The 17,401-nt window shown below is 40.8% G+C and overlaps 1 protein-coding gene across 1 annotated transcript in view; it reads left to right on the top strand.

The window, feature by feature from the left end:
* Nucleotides 1-17,401, top strand: part of plekha6 (pleckstrin homology domain containing, family A member 6) — a 58,001-nt gene that overhangs the window by 6,019 nt on the left and 34,581 nt on the right. Inside the window, exons 3-4 of the mRNA XM_027279467.1 lie at nt 1,148-1,220; nt 13,141-13,241. Coding sequence (XP_027135268.1) covers nt 1,148-1,220; nt 13,141-13,241 — 174 coding nt within the window. The remainder of the gene's footprint in view (nt 1-1,147; nt 1,221-13,140; nt 13,242-17,401) is intronic.

Here is a 17,401-nt window from a genome sequence, read left to right as displayed (position 1 = left end):
ACCAAACCAATCTCACCCATGGTTGGATGATACCCTTCGATGACTACGCACAAAATTCAGATCTGCTGAAAGAAAATGGCTTAAATCCAAACTAGCCGATGACCTCAAAGGCTACCAGGCACTTTTATCCCCTTTTTCAACCAGCGTCACTGCTGCAAAGACGACTGACACCCAGAAACTTTTCTCCACCTTCGAATCACTACACTAAAAGTGGCAGAAATCAGCAGCCAATAGATCGAGGAGAAATAACATCCGTTTGATTGGGGTCCCAGAGGGCTTGGAGGGCCCTCGACCAACTTTATTGCGCAACTCCTAAAGGACATATTGAAGCTGGATGAGATGCCACTGCTTGGCCCACCACACCCTCCGTGCAAAACCAAAAGAGGGAGAGGCGCCCCATCCTTTCATCATCATCAGCATACTTTTGAGAATACTGTCTCATTTTACGTGGATGATCTTTTAGTGTACATTCTGGACCAGTCTGAATTCCGACTGTTTTAGACACATTTACCTCTTTTGGCCGTGTGTTTGGCTACAGACTTAATCTGACCAAAAGTGAGATTCCACACTTGAATCTGGCGGCAAGGAGTTTCCCAGTTGTTTTCATTCAAGGTTGCTTCAGATAGTTTTGTATATTTAGGTCTCCCATGGGTTGCTAAGACTTTGAGCACTGGAATTTATTAAATGTATCCCTCGCAGCCCAAAATGAACACCCTCCCGAAGTTTTCCTTTTTATTCCAATGACTACCCTATATAGTTATATAGTATAGTTAGATAAATTAATATCTGAATTTATCTGGAACAAGAAGACCCAGAGATTACATAGACTCTTACTTCAGAGACTAAAATCTCACGGGGGTCTGGCATTGCCAAATATAAGATTTTATTACTGGGCCTGTAACTTAAGAGCAATCCAGTTCTGGCTTCATCTTGAGAGCTCCTGTTCTCCCCCAATATGGTTAGTTGTGGAATCCATGTTTGCCAAACCAGCCTCTCTATCACTCTTACACCTGCAGTACCAAAGTTCCACGGCCCGGGGACAGAAGACATAACAGACAGTTTTCAGGGGATTTGTTGATAACAATAATCATGATAACGATAAAGATGATGCTGTTGATTAATGAGTGTGTGATGTGTGTTCCTGTAGGCCAGCAGTGGAGTGAAGCAGTGGAACAAGAGGTGGTTCGTCCTGACTGACAGATGTCTCTTCTACTACAAAGGTTTGTACTTCTTTATGTTCTCCAGCTAGGGTCTCTGCTATCATTATCATCATCATGATCTTCAAAGTGAATGAAAGAATGAATGATTCAGTCATGTGTTGTGTATTTATATATATCTTATATATATATCTATATAATATATACTATCTATATTATATCTATATATATATATATATCATGGAACTGCTGCACAAACAGAGTACAAGACAAATATAGAATGTCAAAAAGAAAACAACCATATGTGATGGCACACGATATGACATTGAAAAACAAAACAAAAACATAACAGCATCAATTTACAAGTTCAGTAAAGTATCACAATCAGACCATGTGATCAGAGCTGGATGCTGTGTGGGACCTGCATCTGATGCCTCTTTCAATCCACATCCTGGGCATGTCATGTTCACCTTGAAGGTGAAAGTTAGTACAGAAAGGGTTAGTAAAGTTAATGTGGTTCAATTAGCATGCTGTCTCTTTAACAACAAAAACATCAGTATATTAATCAGAGCCATTTCTTGCTATATGTATGTGGACTATGCAGACGCATAGGGCCCCATAGCCACAAGGGGGAAATACATTTTAGGAGTATTAAAAGTACCTGTCTTTACTTTTAGCCCTGTGAATTGTTGTGTGAAACACTTTTTTATAGGTTAAATCAGGTCAAAATCATCTTTGGGCTGGGACAGGTACTTTTAATTTTCCCCAAATATACTGAAAATATAAACTAAAATCTATATATATTTTTTGAGTAGTAGTTTTTGAGTAGTACATGTACAGTACAGTAAAACATGTTTTATATTTTAGATTATTCAAAATAGCCACCCTTTGCTTTGATTACTGCTTGGCACACTCTTAGCATTCTTGCGATGAGCTTCATGAGGTAGTCACCTGAAATGGTTTTCCAACAGTCTTGAAGGAGTTTCCAGAGATGCTGAGCACTTGTTGGCCCTTTTGCCTTCACTCTGCGGTCCATCTCATCCCAAACCATCTTGATTGGGTTTAGGTCAAGTGACTGGAGGCCAGGTCATCTGGCGCAGCACTCCATCACTCTCCTTCTTGGTCAAATAGCCCTTACACAGCCTGGAGGTGTGTTTGGGGTCATTGTCCTGTTGAAAAATAAATGATGGTCCAACTAAACACAAACCAGATGGGATGGCATGTCGCTGCAGGATGCTGTGGTAGCCATGGTGGTTCAGTGTGCCTACAATTTTGAATAAATCACCGTGTCACCAGCAAAGCACCCCCACACGATCACGCCTCCTCCTCCATGCTTCACGGTGGGAACCATGCATGTAGAGAGCATCCGTTCACCATTACTGCATCGCACAAAGACACGGCAGGTAGAACCAAAGATCTCAAATTTGGACTCATCAGACCAAAGCACAGATTTCCACTGGTCTAATGTCCATTCCTTGTGCTTCTTGGCTCAAACAAATCTCTTCTGCTTGTTGCATTTCCTTAGCAGTGGTTTCTTAGCAGCTATTTGACCATAAAAGCCTGATTTGCAGTCTCCTTTGAACAGTTGATGTAGAGATGTGTCTGCTACTAGAACTCTGGGTGGCATTTCTCTGGTCTTTAATCTGAGGGGCTTTTAACTTGCGACATCTGAGGCTGGTGACTCAGATGAACTTATCCTCAGCAGCAGAGGTGACTCTTGGTCTTCCTCTCTTGGGGCGGTCCTCATGTAAGCCAGTTTCGTCGTAGCGCTTGATGGTTTTTGCGACTGCACTTAGGGATACATTCAAACAAGTGTTTGCAATTTTGCGGACTGACTGACCTTCATTTCTTAAAGTAATGAAAGTAATGATGAACTGTCGTTTCTCTTTACTTAGTTATATTCTTGCCATAACATAATGACCTCAAACTCATTAAGGCAAGAAGGCAAGAAATTCCACTAATTAACTTTATTAACTTAAGTAACACTAATATTAGAAAATCATTCCAGGTAATGACCTCATGAAGATGACTGAGAAAATACCAAGAGTGTGCAAAGCTGTCATCAAAGTCAAAGGAAGCTAGAAATATATATATGTGTGTGTGTGTGTCACAGTGCAGCACTCTGAAAGTCTTTACACTGTTGATTCCAGCTTGATACTTAACACACAGACATTAACTCAATGTTTTCATCTTTTATACAGAAAAAGAATAAGAATATTTCGTTCAGCATTAAACAATTACAATAACAGGTTCCTCTATTAGGATTTTTCATCTTTAATATTTTGAAATAAAGTGTGTGAATGCTGTGGAGCCATAAGTTCAAGTGTGTGTTTGTATGTGTGGCGCGACGTGGTAAAAGAGGGGGGGGATTTGTCCAACAACGCCACCTGGGGAATTGCACCCCAGGAAATTCACTCAACCCTGTAAGGGGAATACTATGAGGTCACACAGACTCGTTACACCTATATAGAGAGGACAAGAGACGGACTTCCAAAAATATAAATTATTTTATTTAACAATGGTTCACTAGAGGTAAAATGAACATATTCTTCACAACCTGCGCGTCTGCTATACCACCATTCGTTAGGGGGGAAAATAAACAAAAATAGGAGCAGGGACAGCTCAGTGAGGCGGACAGACTAAAGAAACTTAAAAACACACAAAAACAATATTACAAACCAAACCACCACGTGCCACAGCAAACTTAAGGGAGGTGAAATGGGACCACCACCAGGGAGTCTGCGGTGCGCCACCGTCGAGCACTACACTAAAAGTGGAGAAGAATCCAGCAGCCAAAAATGATCGAGGAAGAAATAAACATCCGTTTGATTGGGGGTCCCAGAGGGCTTGGAGGGCCCTCGACCCAACTTTATTGCACGCAACGCCTAAAGGACATATTGGAAGCTGGTAGATGATGCCCACTGCTTGGCCCACCACACAACCTCCGTGCCAAAAACCAAAAGAGGGAGAAGAGCGCCCATCCTTTCATCATCTGCACATACTTATGAAAACTGTCTCATTTTTTAACGTGGATGATCATTTTAGTGTACATCTGGACCAGTCTGAATATCCGACTGTTATTAGACACATTTACCAAACTCTATTTGGCCGTAGTGTTTGGCTACAGACTTACTCCTGGGAAACCAAACTAGTGCGATTCCCACACTTGACATCTGGCGGACAGGAGTTCCCAGTGTGGTTTTAGCATTCAACAAAGGAAGTTGGCTTCTCAGATCAGTTTTTGTTATATTATAGTTCCTCCCTGGTTTGCTAAGACTTTGAGCACATGGACATTTATGTAAAGATAATCCCCGCAGCAAAAATGAACACCGATCCCGAGTTTTCCTTTTTTATTCCAATGAACTGACCCTAATATAGTTATATATAATGTATAGTTAGATAAATAATAGCTAGAATTTATCTGGAACAAGCAGAGACCCAGAGAATTACCAAACATAGACTCTTACTTCACTAGAGACTAAAATCCTCACGGGGGTCTAGGCATTGCCAAATATAAAAGATTTATTACTGGGCCTTAACATTAAGAGCAATCCAGTTCTGGACTCATCATCTATGAGACTCCTGTTCTCGACCCAATATGGTTAGTTGTGGACTCCATGTTTTGCCAAACCAGCCTCTCCTATCACTCTTACACCATTATGTCAGTAGCCAAGGGTTCCAGGCGGAAGGGTAACAAGGAAAGAAAAACGGAGAAGGACAAACGTCGCGGCACGGAGATGTGAGTGACTGACACTAGCGTAATAGCAGTAGGAAAGAGAATAGGGAACAATGATAACGATAAAGATTGATGCTGTTGATTAATGAGTGTGTGATGTGTGTTCCTGTAGGCCAGCAGGGAGTGAAGACAGTGGAACAAGAGGTGGTTCGTCCTGACTTGACAATGTCTCTCATACTACAAAGGTTTTGACTCTTTATGTTCATCCCGCAGAGGTCTTGCCTACATTAATCATTCATCATGATCTTCAAAAGTGAATGGAAAGAATGTAATGAACTGATTTTAATGTGTGTATTATATATATTATATTACTATATATATATATAATATATCTATATATATATATATATATATATATATATATCATGGACCTGCTGCACACAGCGATACAGAGCAAATATAGCAGGTCAAAAAGAAAAACAACCATAGGTGAATGGCACACGTATTAGACATTGAAAAACAAAAAAAAAACATAACAGCATCCAATTACAGTTCGTAACAGTATCACACTCGACCCATGTGCTCAGAGCTGGATGCTGTGTGGGGATCCCTGCCTCTGATGCCTCTTTCAACCACATCCTTGGATGTCAGCACTTGAAGGTAACTTAGACACACTGTAGTATTCATACCCTGCCGTGTCCTCGTTAGTACCCCAATTCGCATCCGTCCATATCCATTCCCCATCAGTCTCTTCCCCCCTATCTCTCCGCCTTCTCTATCTCTGTCTGTGGCCCATGCGACCGCCATAGGCCCCAATAGCCCCCACCGAGGGGCACTACTTTCAGGAGGTCAGTCCAAGTACTGTTCTTTCTTTTGCCCTGTGCATGTTGTGTGCCAACACTTTTTCTCAAGGTCAATCAGTCCCCCATCCATCTTTGGGCTGGGACAGGTCCTTTTAATTTTCCCATAATTACATGAAAATCTCACCTCATCTCTATATTTTTTTGGTAGTAGTTTTTGCGTAGTACTGTCTAGCAGTAAACATGTTTTATAATTTTAGATTATTTCAAAATAGCCACCCTTTGCTTTGATTACTGCTTGGCACACTCTTAGCAATTCTTGCGATGACTTCATTGAGTAGTCACCTGAATGGTTTGTCCAACAGTCTGGAAGGAGATTCCAGAGATGTGAGCACTTGTTGCCCCTTTTGGCCTTCACTCTCGGTCCATCCATCCCAAACCATCTTGATGGGTTTAGTTAGGTCAGTTGACTGGAGGCCAGGTTCATCTGGCGCAGCACTCATCACTCTCCTCTTTGTCAAATAGCCCTTACACAGTCCTGAGGTGTTTTGGGGGTCATTGTCCCTGTTGAAAAATATAATGATGGTCCACACTAAAACACAAAACCAATGGAATGGGCATGGTCGCGGCAGGATGCGGTGGTAGCCATGGTGGTGCATGTGCCTACAAGTTTGAAACAAATCACCAACCTGTGTCCCAGCAAACACCCCCACACGATCACGCCTCCTCCTCCATGCTTCACGGTGGGAACCATGCATGTGCGAGCATCCGTTCACCATTTTACTGCATCGCACAAAGAACGGCAGAGGGTAGAACCAAAGATCTGCAAATTGGAATCATCAGTACCAAAGCACAGATTTCCACTGGTCTAATGTCAATGTCCTTGTGCTTCTTGGGCTCAAACAAATCTCTTCTGCTTGTGGCATTTCCTTAGCAGTGGTTTTTCAGCAGCTCATTTGACCATAAAAGCCTGAATTTGCAGGCTCCTTTGAACAGTGATGTAGAGATGTGTCTGCTACTAGCAACTCTGGGTGGAATTTCTCTGTCCTTTAATCTGAGGGGCTTTAACTTGCGATCTGAGGCTGGTGACTCAGATGAACTTATTCCGCAGCAGCAGGTACTCTTGGTCTTCCTCTCTGGGGCGGGCGTCCTCATGTAAGCCAGTTTTCGTCGTAGCGCTGAGGTTTTTTGCGACTGCAACTTAGGGCTACATTCAAACAAGTGTTTGCAATTTTGCGGACTGACTGACCTTCATTTTTAAAAGTAATGAAAGTAATGATGAACTGTCGTTTCTCTTTACTTAGTTTATATATATATATAATATATATAATATATATATTATCATATATATTATACTATATAATATATATATATTAGGGCTGTCAATCGATAAAAAAAAATTTACTAATTAATCGCAAAAAATTCTGTAATCTATCAATAAATGTATCAATAAATTAAATGCATTTTTCTCAGACTGAAGCTTATAATGAATATTTATTTATGTAAAATGATCAAATTAATGTAGATAAACCAGAGAAGTATATTTAAATATCTTATTTCATTGGCTTAAGGTGCACATATGCAAAGTGCAAATAGAAAAAAGCCAGAATGAGAGGAAATATACTGAGGAGTGCCACACTCCTGTAGTGTAACTGGGTGTTTTGCTTGAGGAGTACGTTAAGTCGGTTTACTTCTGTGGAATTTAAATTCGGCTTTGCAAACTGTGCAAATTACCTGTTTTTGTCAACGAACCGTCGGGCAACTTTTTAAATGAAATGTTCCCCAAAAAGTCCGTCCTTATCCATTCTTTCCGCCAAGAATCTCCTTTAGTTAGGATAGATCTAGACATCACATAGACTCTCCTTCAGTTAGGATAGTCATAGACATATACATAGACTCTCCTTTAGTTAGGATAGATCATAGACACATAGACTCTCTTTAGTTAGGTATAGATCATAGTACATATACATAACTCCCTTAGTTAGGATAGATCATAGACATATACATAGACTCTTCCTTAGTTAGGATAGATCATAGACATATAACATAGACTCTCCTTAGTTAGGATAGTATCATAGACATATACATAGGACTCTCCTTTAGTTAGGATAGATCATAGGACCTATACATAGACTCTCCTTTAGTTAGGATAGATCATAGACATATATACATAGGACTCTCCTTTAGTGTAGGATAGATCATAGACAACATAGACCTCCTTTAGTTAGGATGATCATAGACATTACATAGACTCTCCTTTAGTTAGGATAGTCATAGACATATACATAGACTTCGCTTTAGTTCGGATAGATTTCAGACATATACATAGACTCGCTTAGTTAGGATGAGGTCATAGACCATATACATAAACGCCTCATGAGCAGGTTGGTCCGTTGCTGCGATACGTTTACGTGTCCGCCATATTGGATGTGGCAGATCTGCCCGTAACTAAAACAAGCAGGGCCGTGTTTTAGCTGTGGGCAATGTGGGCGACCGGCCAGGGCGCAGTCTCCATAGGGCTTTAAGTTAATGCCTCTTATACACCCATTCACACAACACACATAATATATCTGGAAACAAGCTCTACTTTGCCACATCCAAAATGGCGTCCGCCACCGGAAGTAAACAAAACCGCGTTAATTGCGTTAATTATTTTAACGCGTTATTCTTTAGATTAATCGACAAAATTAACGCGTTAATTTTGACAGCCCTAATATCATATATATATATATGTTTTCAGTAATTTCACAGTTTTTTGTTCACTACATAATACATAATGTGTGTGTGTGTGTGTATAGATATATATATTATATATATATATATATATATATAGTATATATATATATATATTAGTGCTGTCAAAATTAACGCGTTAATTTTGGCGATTAATTTTAAACAATTAATGCGTTAAAAAAATTAACGCAATTAACGTGGTTTTGTTTACTTCCGGTGGTGGCTGACCCATAACCTTTGGTCACATGCGCGGTCAAACATCTATCCCATAGACACATAGACGTCGCATTGAGCGCTGAATCGTACGTTGACGTCGACGCCATATTGGATGTGGCAAAGTAGAGCTTTGTTTCCCAGATATATTAGTGTGTGTGTGTGAATGGGTGTATAAGAGGCATTAACTTAAAGAACTTTGTAGAAAGGCGCTTTATGAAGTTCAGTCCATTTCCTTGTATTAGTTTACGGGCAGATCTGCCACATCCAATATGGCGGACACGTTAACGTATCGCAGCAACGGACCAACCTGCTCAATGAGGCGTCTATGTATATGTCTATGATCTATCCTAACTAAAGGAGAGTCTATGGCGGAAGATGGTTAATTTAAAAAAGTTGCCCGACGGCTTGTTGGACAAAAACAAGGCAATTTGCACAGTTTGCAAAGCCGAATTTAAATTCCACAGAAGTAACATGACTTTAACATATCACCTCAAAGCAAAACACCCTGCTGAAATTACCTCCACGGGACCTCGCCAGTCTACGCTACAGGAGTTGGCACTCGTCAGTAATTTCCTCATTCTGGCTTTTTTCTATTTGCACTGTGCATATGTGCACCTTAAGCCAATAAAATTAATTAATTTAAATATACTTTATCTGTGTTTATTCTACATTCATTTGATCATTTTACATAAATAAATATTCATTATAAGCTTCAGTCTCAGAAAAATGCAATTAATTTATTGAAACGATTGACAGCCCAATATATATTATTATATATTATTATATATTATTATTATTATAATTAATATATTATTATTATATGTTATTTATTTTTTACTGTTTTGGACTGGTGGAGAGAGTCTTAATATCACCTTTTACAGTAAACATTTTCAGGAACATAATGCATTTGTTGCATTTATTATTGTACTTGGGCCTGTTTTCCTCTTAAAATGTAACAGACTGTTGCATCGCCATAGATCACTTGAAAAGGTTAGGAATCTCCCCCTCAGAGTTTGACAAAATAGGGGCCCCCAAACAGCATCTTGCATAGGGCCCTCAGACAACTAGAAACAGCCATGATATTGATGTTGTGTTTAATCAGTTAGGCATTATTTAAACAAATGGTAAATACATTAAAAATAAACCATATTTAATTTAATTTCTCTGGTGGCAAAGAGAACAGAAGTTATCTGATGACACTTTTCACATGGAGCAGGTCATTAAAACATTAAAACAAACATGGTACAAAAGCTTGTTTGAATATCCAGGATGCTAGGAAAGGTCAGTTTGTTTGCATGCCCCCCAGGTTTTCCTAAAAATAGCAGACACTCCCCTCAGTGTACATTGTATTTTTATCAACAAGTGACGGGTTGGTGGAGTCCGAGATTTTCCACTTGATCAGAATGAGACCTGAATCACACGTTAATTGTTGCCACAATTGATTTGTCTCACTTACTACTTACTTATTATTAATGACACTAATGATAAAATGATAAAGCAAACATCAGTTTGCCATGTTCGTTACATTCATGCTTTATAGTGTTGTAAAATGTTTTACAATGTTGAATCAGCATAAATTATTTTAATCAGCTGGATGTGTCAAATAAGACTTAAACTGTTAAACAGTTTAACTACAACTACACAACCACCCAAGACTTTACATGGCCAGTGTGTGTCAGTTGCGTTTCACAATATAACTCTACTGTTATTCTGTCCCGGTTCATTTAAGCTGTGTCACAGACACACAGAATTTTATTTATATATAAAATATTTACTTTATATTTCTCTGCAATCTCTTCCACAGCTTTAACATTGCTCAAAATGTTAATCTTCTAACCTGTGTGTGAATGTGCATGCACCATCAGATTTCTCCCTTTCACATTAATGGGTCTCTCAGATAACTTTGGGCTGCAGCTCTCATGTCAGTAGCTCTTTTTCAGCAATGTACAGCACCATGGTGATACTGCAGGCAATATCACCATGGTGCTCTACATTACTGAAAGTGTCTTAAAAATCTTATAGACTTTGATATGAACATGTAAATCTGTACTACATTTTCATAACCAGAGATGTGCCAAGCACTGAGGGAAGAAGAGATGTATTTCAGACCTCTTACCTTTCTCAACCTGGGATTCACTGTTAGTTATCATGTGATTATTTCTTAAAGAGAGAAAGATACACTTTTGCCCTCAGAGCCAAATCAATTTGAACCTTTAAGTTTTACAGTTGTACCTCAGAGCTGATTGTGGCCATGTGGTTCAACAAGCAGTTTACAGGCTGTGAGAAGCCAGATAGATACAATAGCATGTATTAACTGCTGCACTAATTTTTTTTCTTTGTTGCTGTTGCAGTTCTTTGCCCACTTTGTAATCAATCATGATAAAATCATCCATGTTTGAAGTTGTGATCATTTGACAAACCTCTACTGTAACTACAAACATGGCCTAAAAGTTTCCATGCTGTTCTTTTATTTTCTTCTTCTTCTTAATATTATTATTATTTTTATTTTCACTTAAATTCTCTGTGTGCTGGGGTCTTCTGTCTTCATTCTAAACACGTTGTTTTGTTCCAGCCTCCACTGCGTCTCAGCTTGGCCCAGCTGTGTTTTTGGAAAAGAAAGCTTAGACACTAAGCCTTAGAGAGAGGGAGTGATGGAGGGAGGAATGTGTTACAGTGCAAGTTACCACTGTGACTGCTATGCCAGCGAGCACTGAGGGCCAAAAAAATGAGCACAAGGAGAGGAGAGAAAGCACAGTTTATTGTATGGGTTGTGTTTTACAGGCCTTTCTCTGAGTCCTCTAAAGCTTCCTGTGCTTCTACACTCATGTGTCTGCTGATGTTTTTATAAAAATAATGAATAACTCAGATATTTCTTCACTTCGACTCGACTAGAATCTGATGTAAATGACAAATGCTCTAATGAATATGTATCATCCAAATAAATAAGCATTTTTTGTAAAGTATAGGCTATTTAAACACTGTTATGTGACACATGTTTGGATTACTTTGTTACATGTCTGTGTGTTTGATTTGACTGAGATAGTACCAGGGCTGATTTTAGCCTGCTATATCAGGGGGGTATGCTGGTGGAAACAGCTTGGTGAAAGGTAGCCCATAGGTTAGAAAAGGATAATAGTAGTCAGAAGGTTGCCAGTTGTGCTATTTTACATGAAGGTATGGACGTACCTGCTTGGATTTATTTATTTTTTACCATGTTTCCATTTAGACTTCCAGCAGCTGACACAGTCCTTTCATTACCTGCTTAATATACTGAAAACATTAAACAAGAATGAGCCAGATTAGGCCTGTTCTTGCTTACCTAATTACTTCTTGTTGTTGTCACTATTATTGCTTTTTAAATTGTATTATTGACTCACATCACTTCCATATTATTTATTATTGATCACACTTTCTATTCTTATTGCTATCCTGTTTAATTTGTATAACAGAAATACATTTCAAATACAATCATCACTATGATTGTACCTGAATGGGTTTGTAATGTTCTTATGATCTGTTTGTGCAGCAGTTCCATGTGCTTCATGGGAGAAGTTACAACATTTTATCAACACTTAAACAGTGTCAGAATGTCCTCATGTGTATCAAGCATCTGAATGGATATAAAACCTACTCACCCCAAAAATGTGGTTTATCTCATTTCCCCCTGTGAAAATGTCCAAATTTAGCTCGCTCCAGTTTCTCCAAAAAATCTCTGGCTCCTTGTGTTACTGTGTATCATCATCACTTTGTGTCTATAAATACAAACATCAATAAAACATTCATATGTTCAGGAGGCACGAGCTGGGGAGAGGCAGAAGTGTGTCTATTTAGCTGCTGTCCCTGTGTGTGTCATCAGTGCAGACAAGCAGCAGGTACAGTTGGCTGTGGGCCGAGATTCCTGCAACACTGAGTCACATGGGCTGATTATTATCTCACGCAAACACACACACACACACACATACACATCAGCCCTTCCCCCTCCCTCAGACCTATCATCCTCTCCCTCTCTCTCCCTGCTCACTTGCCCTCATTTGCTCAGTCGCTCTCTCTCTCTCTCATGCATACACACCCACACATAACAAACACACACACACTCAGGCAGAGGCAGTGTCGGTGCAGAGCCAACAAGAGGTAGGACACAGAGCGAGGAGTGTATCCCTTTTCAAACTCCTGAAATTTTCATGTCTCCGTCCATTATTTAGTCAGCACTGGTGCACTCCTTCTACGCAGTGCTCTTATTTATCTCTGCTTGATCCTGCTGTGTGTGTGTGTGAGTGTGCAAGCCATCACCAGTGCTTATTACAGGGACTCTCAGACCATAATGGATATCTATTTTAGAAAGCTGTCATGGTGGGAGCAGAGACTGTGCTGGGAGAAGAGAAGCTCTCATTTCATGCTCATCTTTGGATCTGAATCTGTTTGTTTCTGTCTTTTTATGCTGCAGGTAGAATCAACTGGCTCATACTGTGATTTCTCACATGGCACTTGTAGTGATGTACCAGATTGTTCTTCTGTTTCTCTCATTCATCTTTTCACACTTTTATTTTTATTTTTATAGATGAGAAGGAAGACACGGTTTTAGGGAGTTTGCCGCTGCTCAGTTTTCATATTGGAGGAGTGGAGTCTTTGGATAACATCACCCGCAAGTTTGCCTTTAAGGTCAGTAACATCTTGGTGGAGGGAGGAAGCATACTGGGAGGTCTATATCTGTTGCATTTCATGCTTCTTGCAGAGGATTCAGTGAGTACTAGGAAACATAATGCTCAGAGTGCAAGACGTATATTATTAAGACACAAATGGGGTCTATGCAGACGTTTCATATGAAGCAGTATTGAAAGGCAATTTGCTGTAGTTTTGAGTATCCTTACAGACCCATTGTTCTAACCCTCAACGACTCCTCTTGTGCAATGTGTGCTTATTGCAAAGGCAGGATTTACTGATGGTAGAACTTGTTCATTGGTTGCATCGCTGTGGCTTGGTGTAGGGTGTTTGTTGCACAGTCACGTGATGTTATTTATGGCAGTTAAAGAGCCCTAAGAGGCCTACAATCTCTGTCTGTGGTTGATGGTTTTTGTTGGGGAAGCATCTGTGTGTGTGTGTTAAACAGATAAACAGATCAAGGCTGTGTTTCCTCCAGTCCTCATGAATCACATCAGTGTCACTGAGGGTTCAACAGAGCTCCAGAGGCAGCACCACACAGCAACCTGACAGAGCTGTTTGTCAGAACTGAATAAAGATAAGACACTAGGATGCAATGTAGGTTAGCTAAGTCTGAATGTGCTGAGTAAAGCTTTATATAAGTTGGAAAGTTGTTTCCCTTCAGCAGCAGCATGAACACACACACATACACACATTCTGTACATATCTCTGTCTTTGATCTCTCCCTCTGTCTGCCTCTTGTTACTGCCATCGCGGTCTTTATCTGTTCTTTTTATTTTTTAGAACATTTAGTCCTTTCTGTTGTCTGTTCTTTGTCTTTGCATGTTCAGTACATGCTCTGGTGCAAAGTCCAATGCATGTACCCAGTGTGTGTACACACACACACACACACGCACAGAGGTTCTCTTTACACACTTGCAGTGCAGACAGACTGAGCAAATACACTCAGTGTGGCTTTGATAGTTTGCAAGGGTTCAGGTGCTAGCTGTAAGCTAAGATTCTGACAGAACACTCTGTACTGTTTACTGTCACATCACCCTGCACTGACCCTGGAACAAACTACAGTCTGTAATATTCCGTCCGTCCGTCTTCTTCCGCTTATCCGTTAGTCGGGTCACGGGGGCAGCAGCTTCAGCAGGGCGGCCCAGACTTCCCTCTCCCCAGCCACTTCTGCTAGCTCTTCCAGGGGGACCCCAAGGCGTTCCCAGGCCAGCCGAGAGACATAGTCCCTCCAGTGTGTCCTGGGTCTTCCCCAGGGCCGCCTCCCAGAGGGACGTGCCCGGAACATCTCACCAGGGAGACGTCCAGGAGGCATCCTCACGAGATGCCCGAGCCACCTTAACCGGTTCCTCTCAATGCGGAGGAGCAGCAGTTCTACTCTGAGCTCCTCACGGATGGCCGAGCTTCTCACCCTATCTCTAAGGGAGACCCCAGCCACCCTGCGAAGGAAGCTCATTTCGGCGGCTTGTATTCGTGATCTCATTCTTTCGGTCACTACCCAAAGCTTGTGACCATAGGTGAGGGTAGAAACGTAGATCGACTGGTAAATCGAGAGCTTCGCCTTTCGGCTCAGCTCCTTCTTCGCCACGATGGACCGGTGCAGAGTCCGCATCACTGCAGAAGCCGCACCGATCCGCCGGTCGATCTCCCGTTCCATCCTTCCCTCACTCGTGAACAAGACCCCAAGATACTTGAACTCCTCCACTTGAGGCAGGATCTCATCCCCGACCCGGAGACTGCACTCCACCCTTTTCCGGCTGAGAACCATGGCCTTGGATTTGGAGGTGCTGATTCTCATCCCAGCTGCTTCGCACTCAGCTGCAAACCGCTCCAGAGAGAGCTGAAGGTCACGTTTCCAATGAAGCCAACAGGACTAGATCGTCCGCAAAAAGCAGCGACCCAATCCTGAGGCCACAGAATCACTCGCGATTCTGTAATATTAACTAATATTAATATTATTAACAATGATCAAATACATTCATGCACACTTTAACAATTGTGTTGCAAAGGTGCTTTACACAAATACACACCGTTAGGACTATTTGCATCATGAAGAGTAAAGCTCTAAATATAATATAACAATAGCAACAATACCTTAAATATAAAGACTATAAAAACACCTCTGAATCAAAGTTAGTTTGAAAAGGTGATTTTAAGTCAACACTGATTCTGCTAGGCTGAGAGTGTTTTTAGTGTTGAGTGTTTTTATGCTAAGCTAACATGTTGCATCAACTTCAGTTCTGTGCTGAGCAATGCAGCAGAATCCGTCTGAATGTCTTTAGATGGATGGATTCCAGCTCACTCTGACACATTCATAGTCAATGAATCTATTGTGTTTATTCTTTCATTATACAGCTGGCAGCACTTCAGGACACCTGTGCAATATCTGTCATCACCTCAATTGTGACATCTTTGTGCTTATCTTCAGTTGATGTTGAACTTGGTCCTGTCTTCACTTCAGTGTAACACAGCTGTTTGTTTAGGTGTTGACTCTTCAGGCTGCCAGGCTATGGTGACCTGCTTGATTTTATGTGATAAAATTATATTCTTACATTATTATGATTCTCTTCTATATGCCTTTCTGGATGTTGTATTGCAAAAAAGCTCTCTGTATTATTTTCTACGTTCTCATACAGTCTACTGCAGGCAATGGTTTCTGTGATCTGTAAGTAACCCTCAACTAAATATCAAGCTGTCAGGTGTTTGTACTTCAGCAGTGAGCTGCTGAAGATGTTCAAGATGTTAGATAGGATGAGGTTGCCTTCAGAGGCAGGCCATGTCAGCTTAACACAGAGTGGAGGAAACACACCAGAGAATGTTGAGTGTTGTGTTGGTGCCCACTCAGTTTCACAGCCAGTGCAAGTTTAGGTATGTAGTTCACAAAGACAACATACTTTAATCATGAAATATATTATGACATATAAGTGGCACTGGCATGAGTGGTTGAGTTGAGCCAGTTGAAGCTGAGGGTGTGTTTTTTCTGAGGTGGTCCCCTCATGTTCTGTTTTATTGGATAAGCTCCTTCAGGCCGTCATAAAGGTGGAGCTCTGACTCTATGGTTCTGTCCCAGCATGCCTTCCTCAAAGCTGTCTGGTGATTCCTGTCCAACAACTTTTGTTTACAAGTGTCAGTTTACAATGGCCCACAGATGGCAGAGCATAGTTCACAGCCTGTGGTATCAGTCTGAATATAAAGCATGAGCTTTGATTTTTCACCAGATTGGTTCTTTCAAGATACAAGTTGTACTAAATGAAACTGAGTGTATGTAGTCAAACACTAGCTAACTGCAGTCCAATCACAGTGTAAAGGCACATGAAGGTCCATGCATGTCAAGAGTCTCCAGCCAGGGGATCACCAAAGTCTGATTCACTCCTTGGAATCATGCAGAGAATAGTACAAAACAACTTCATGCAGCAGTTCTCAATCAGATCAGATCTTCTTTTATATTTTATCTGGTTCAGTCTAGTCCACCTACATGGAGAGAGAGAGATCTGTGCTCTTTTGGAGTGTTGTTTTCAATCAGCAGCTCAGCCAGAGAGCTGTCCAAACCTGTTGTACCTGCAGCTTTACTACCTCAATCTACAGAGGTGTGGCTGTAGCCAGGAGACATTCAGTAAGGAGAGGAATCTGTCCAACTGAAGGTTTGTTAAGTCTCTGGTCTGCAGTAATCTCTTTCTAGTTCTAAATGTGATCATCACAAAGTTCATTTGGGTTTTCGTGTGTGTGTGTGTGTGTGTGTGTGTGTGTGTGTGTGTGTGTTAAAAAAGGTTATCAAAGTTTCGACATAACCAACAACCTTAAATACTGTGTTCTCATTACCCCCACATACTGTAAGGTAAATGATTGAACAGGGTGTGTTTGTGCATGTATGTGTATGCGTGTGTGCCATACACACAGTCTGGGACAAGGATTACAAGGATTTGTGTGCGCACTGACGCTTAGCTTCACCCTTTCTGATAGCAAACAGTTCAACTATCAGGTGACTGTAAAGAGATTAATGTTCATTCCTTTGGGGCTTAGGTGTTGTTTTCTCTCCATTCTTTTGTTAATGTCACTGACTGAGGTGACACAAGACCGGGAAATACTCAAGGTGCAAAGATAGTTGAGCAATGAAGGTGTTAGGTGTCCTAAGAGGCTGTGATGTTTAGCACCTCGGCTAG

The sequence above is a fragment of the Larimichthys crocea genome, chromosome VI (genome assembly GCF_000972845.2).
Source record: "Larimichthys crocea isolate SSNF chromosome VI, L_crocea_2.0, whole genome shotgun sequence".
Classification (NCBI taxonomy): Eukaryota; Metazoa; Chordata; class Actinopteri; family Sciaenidae; genus Larimichthys; species Larimichthys crocea.
This window is presented reverse-complemented; position numbering and strand designations above follow the sequence as displayed.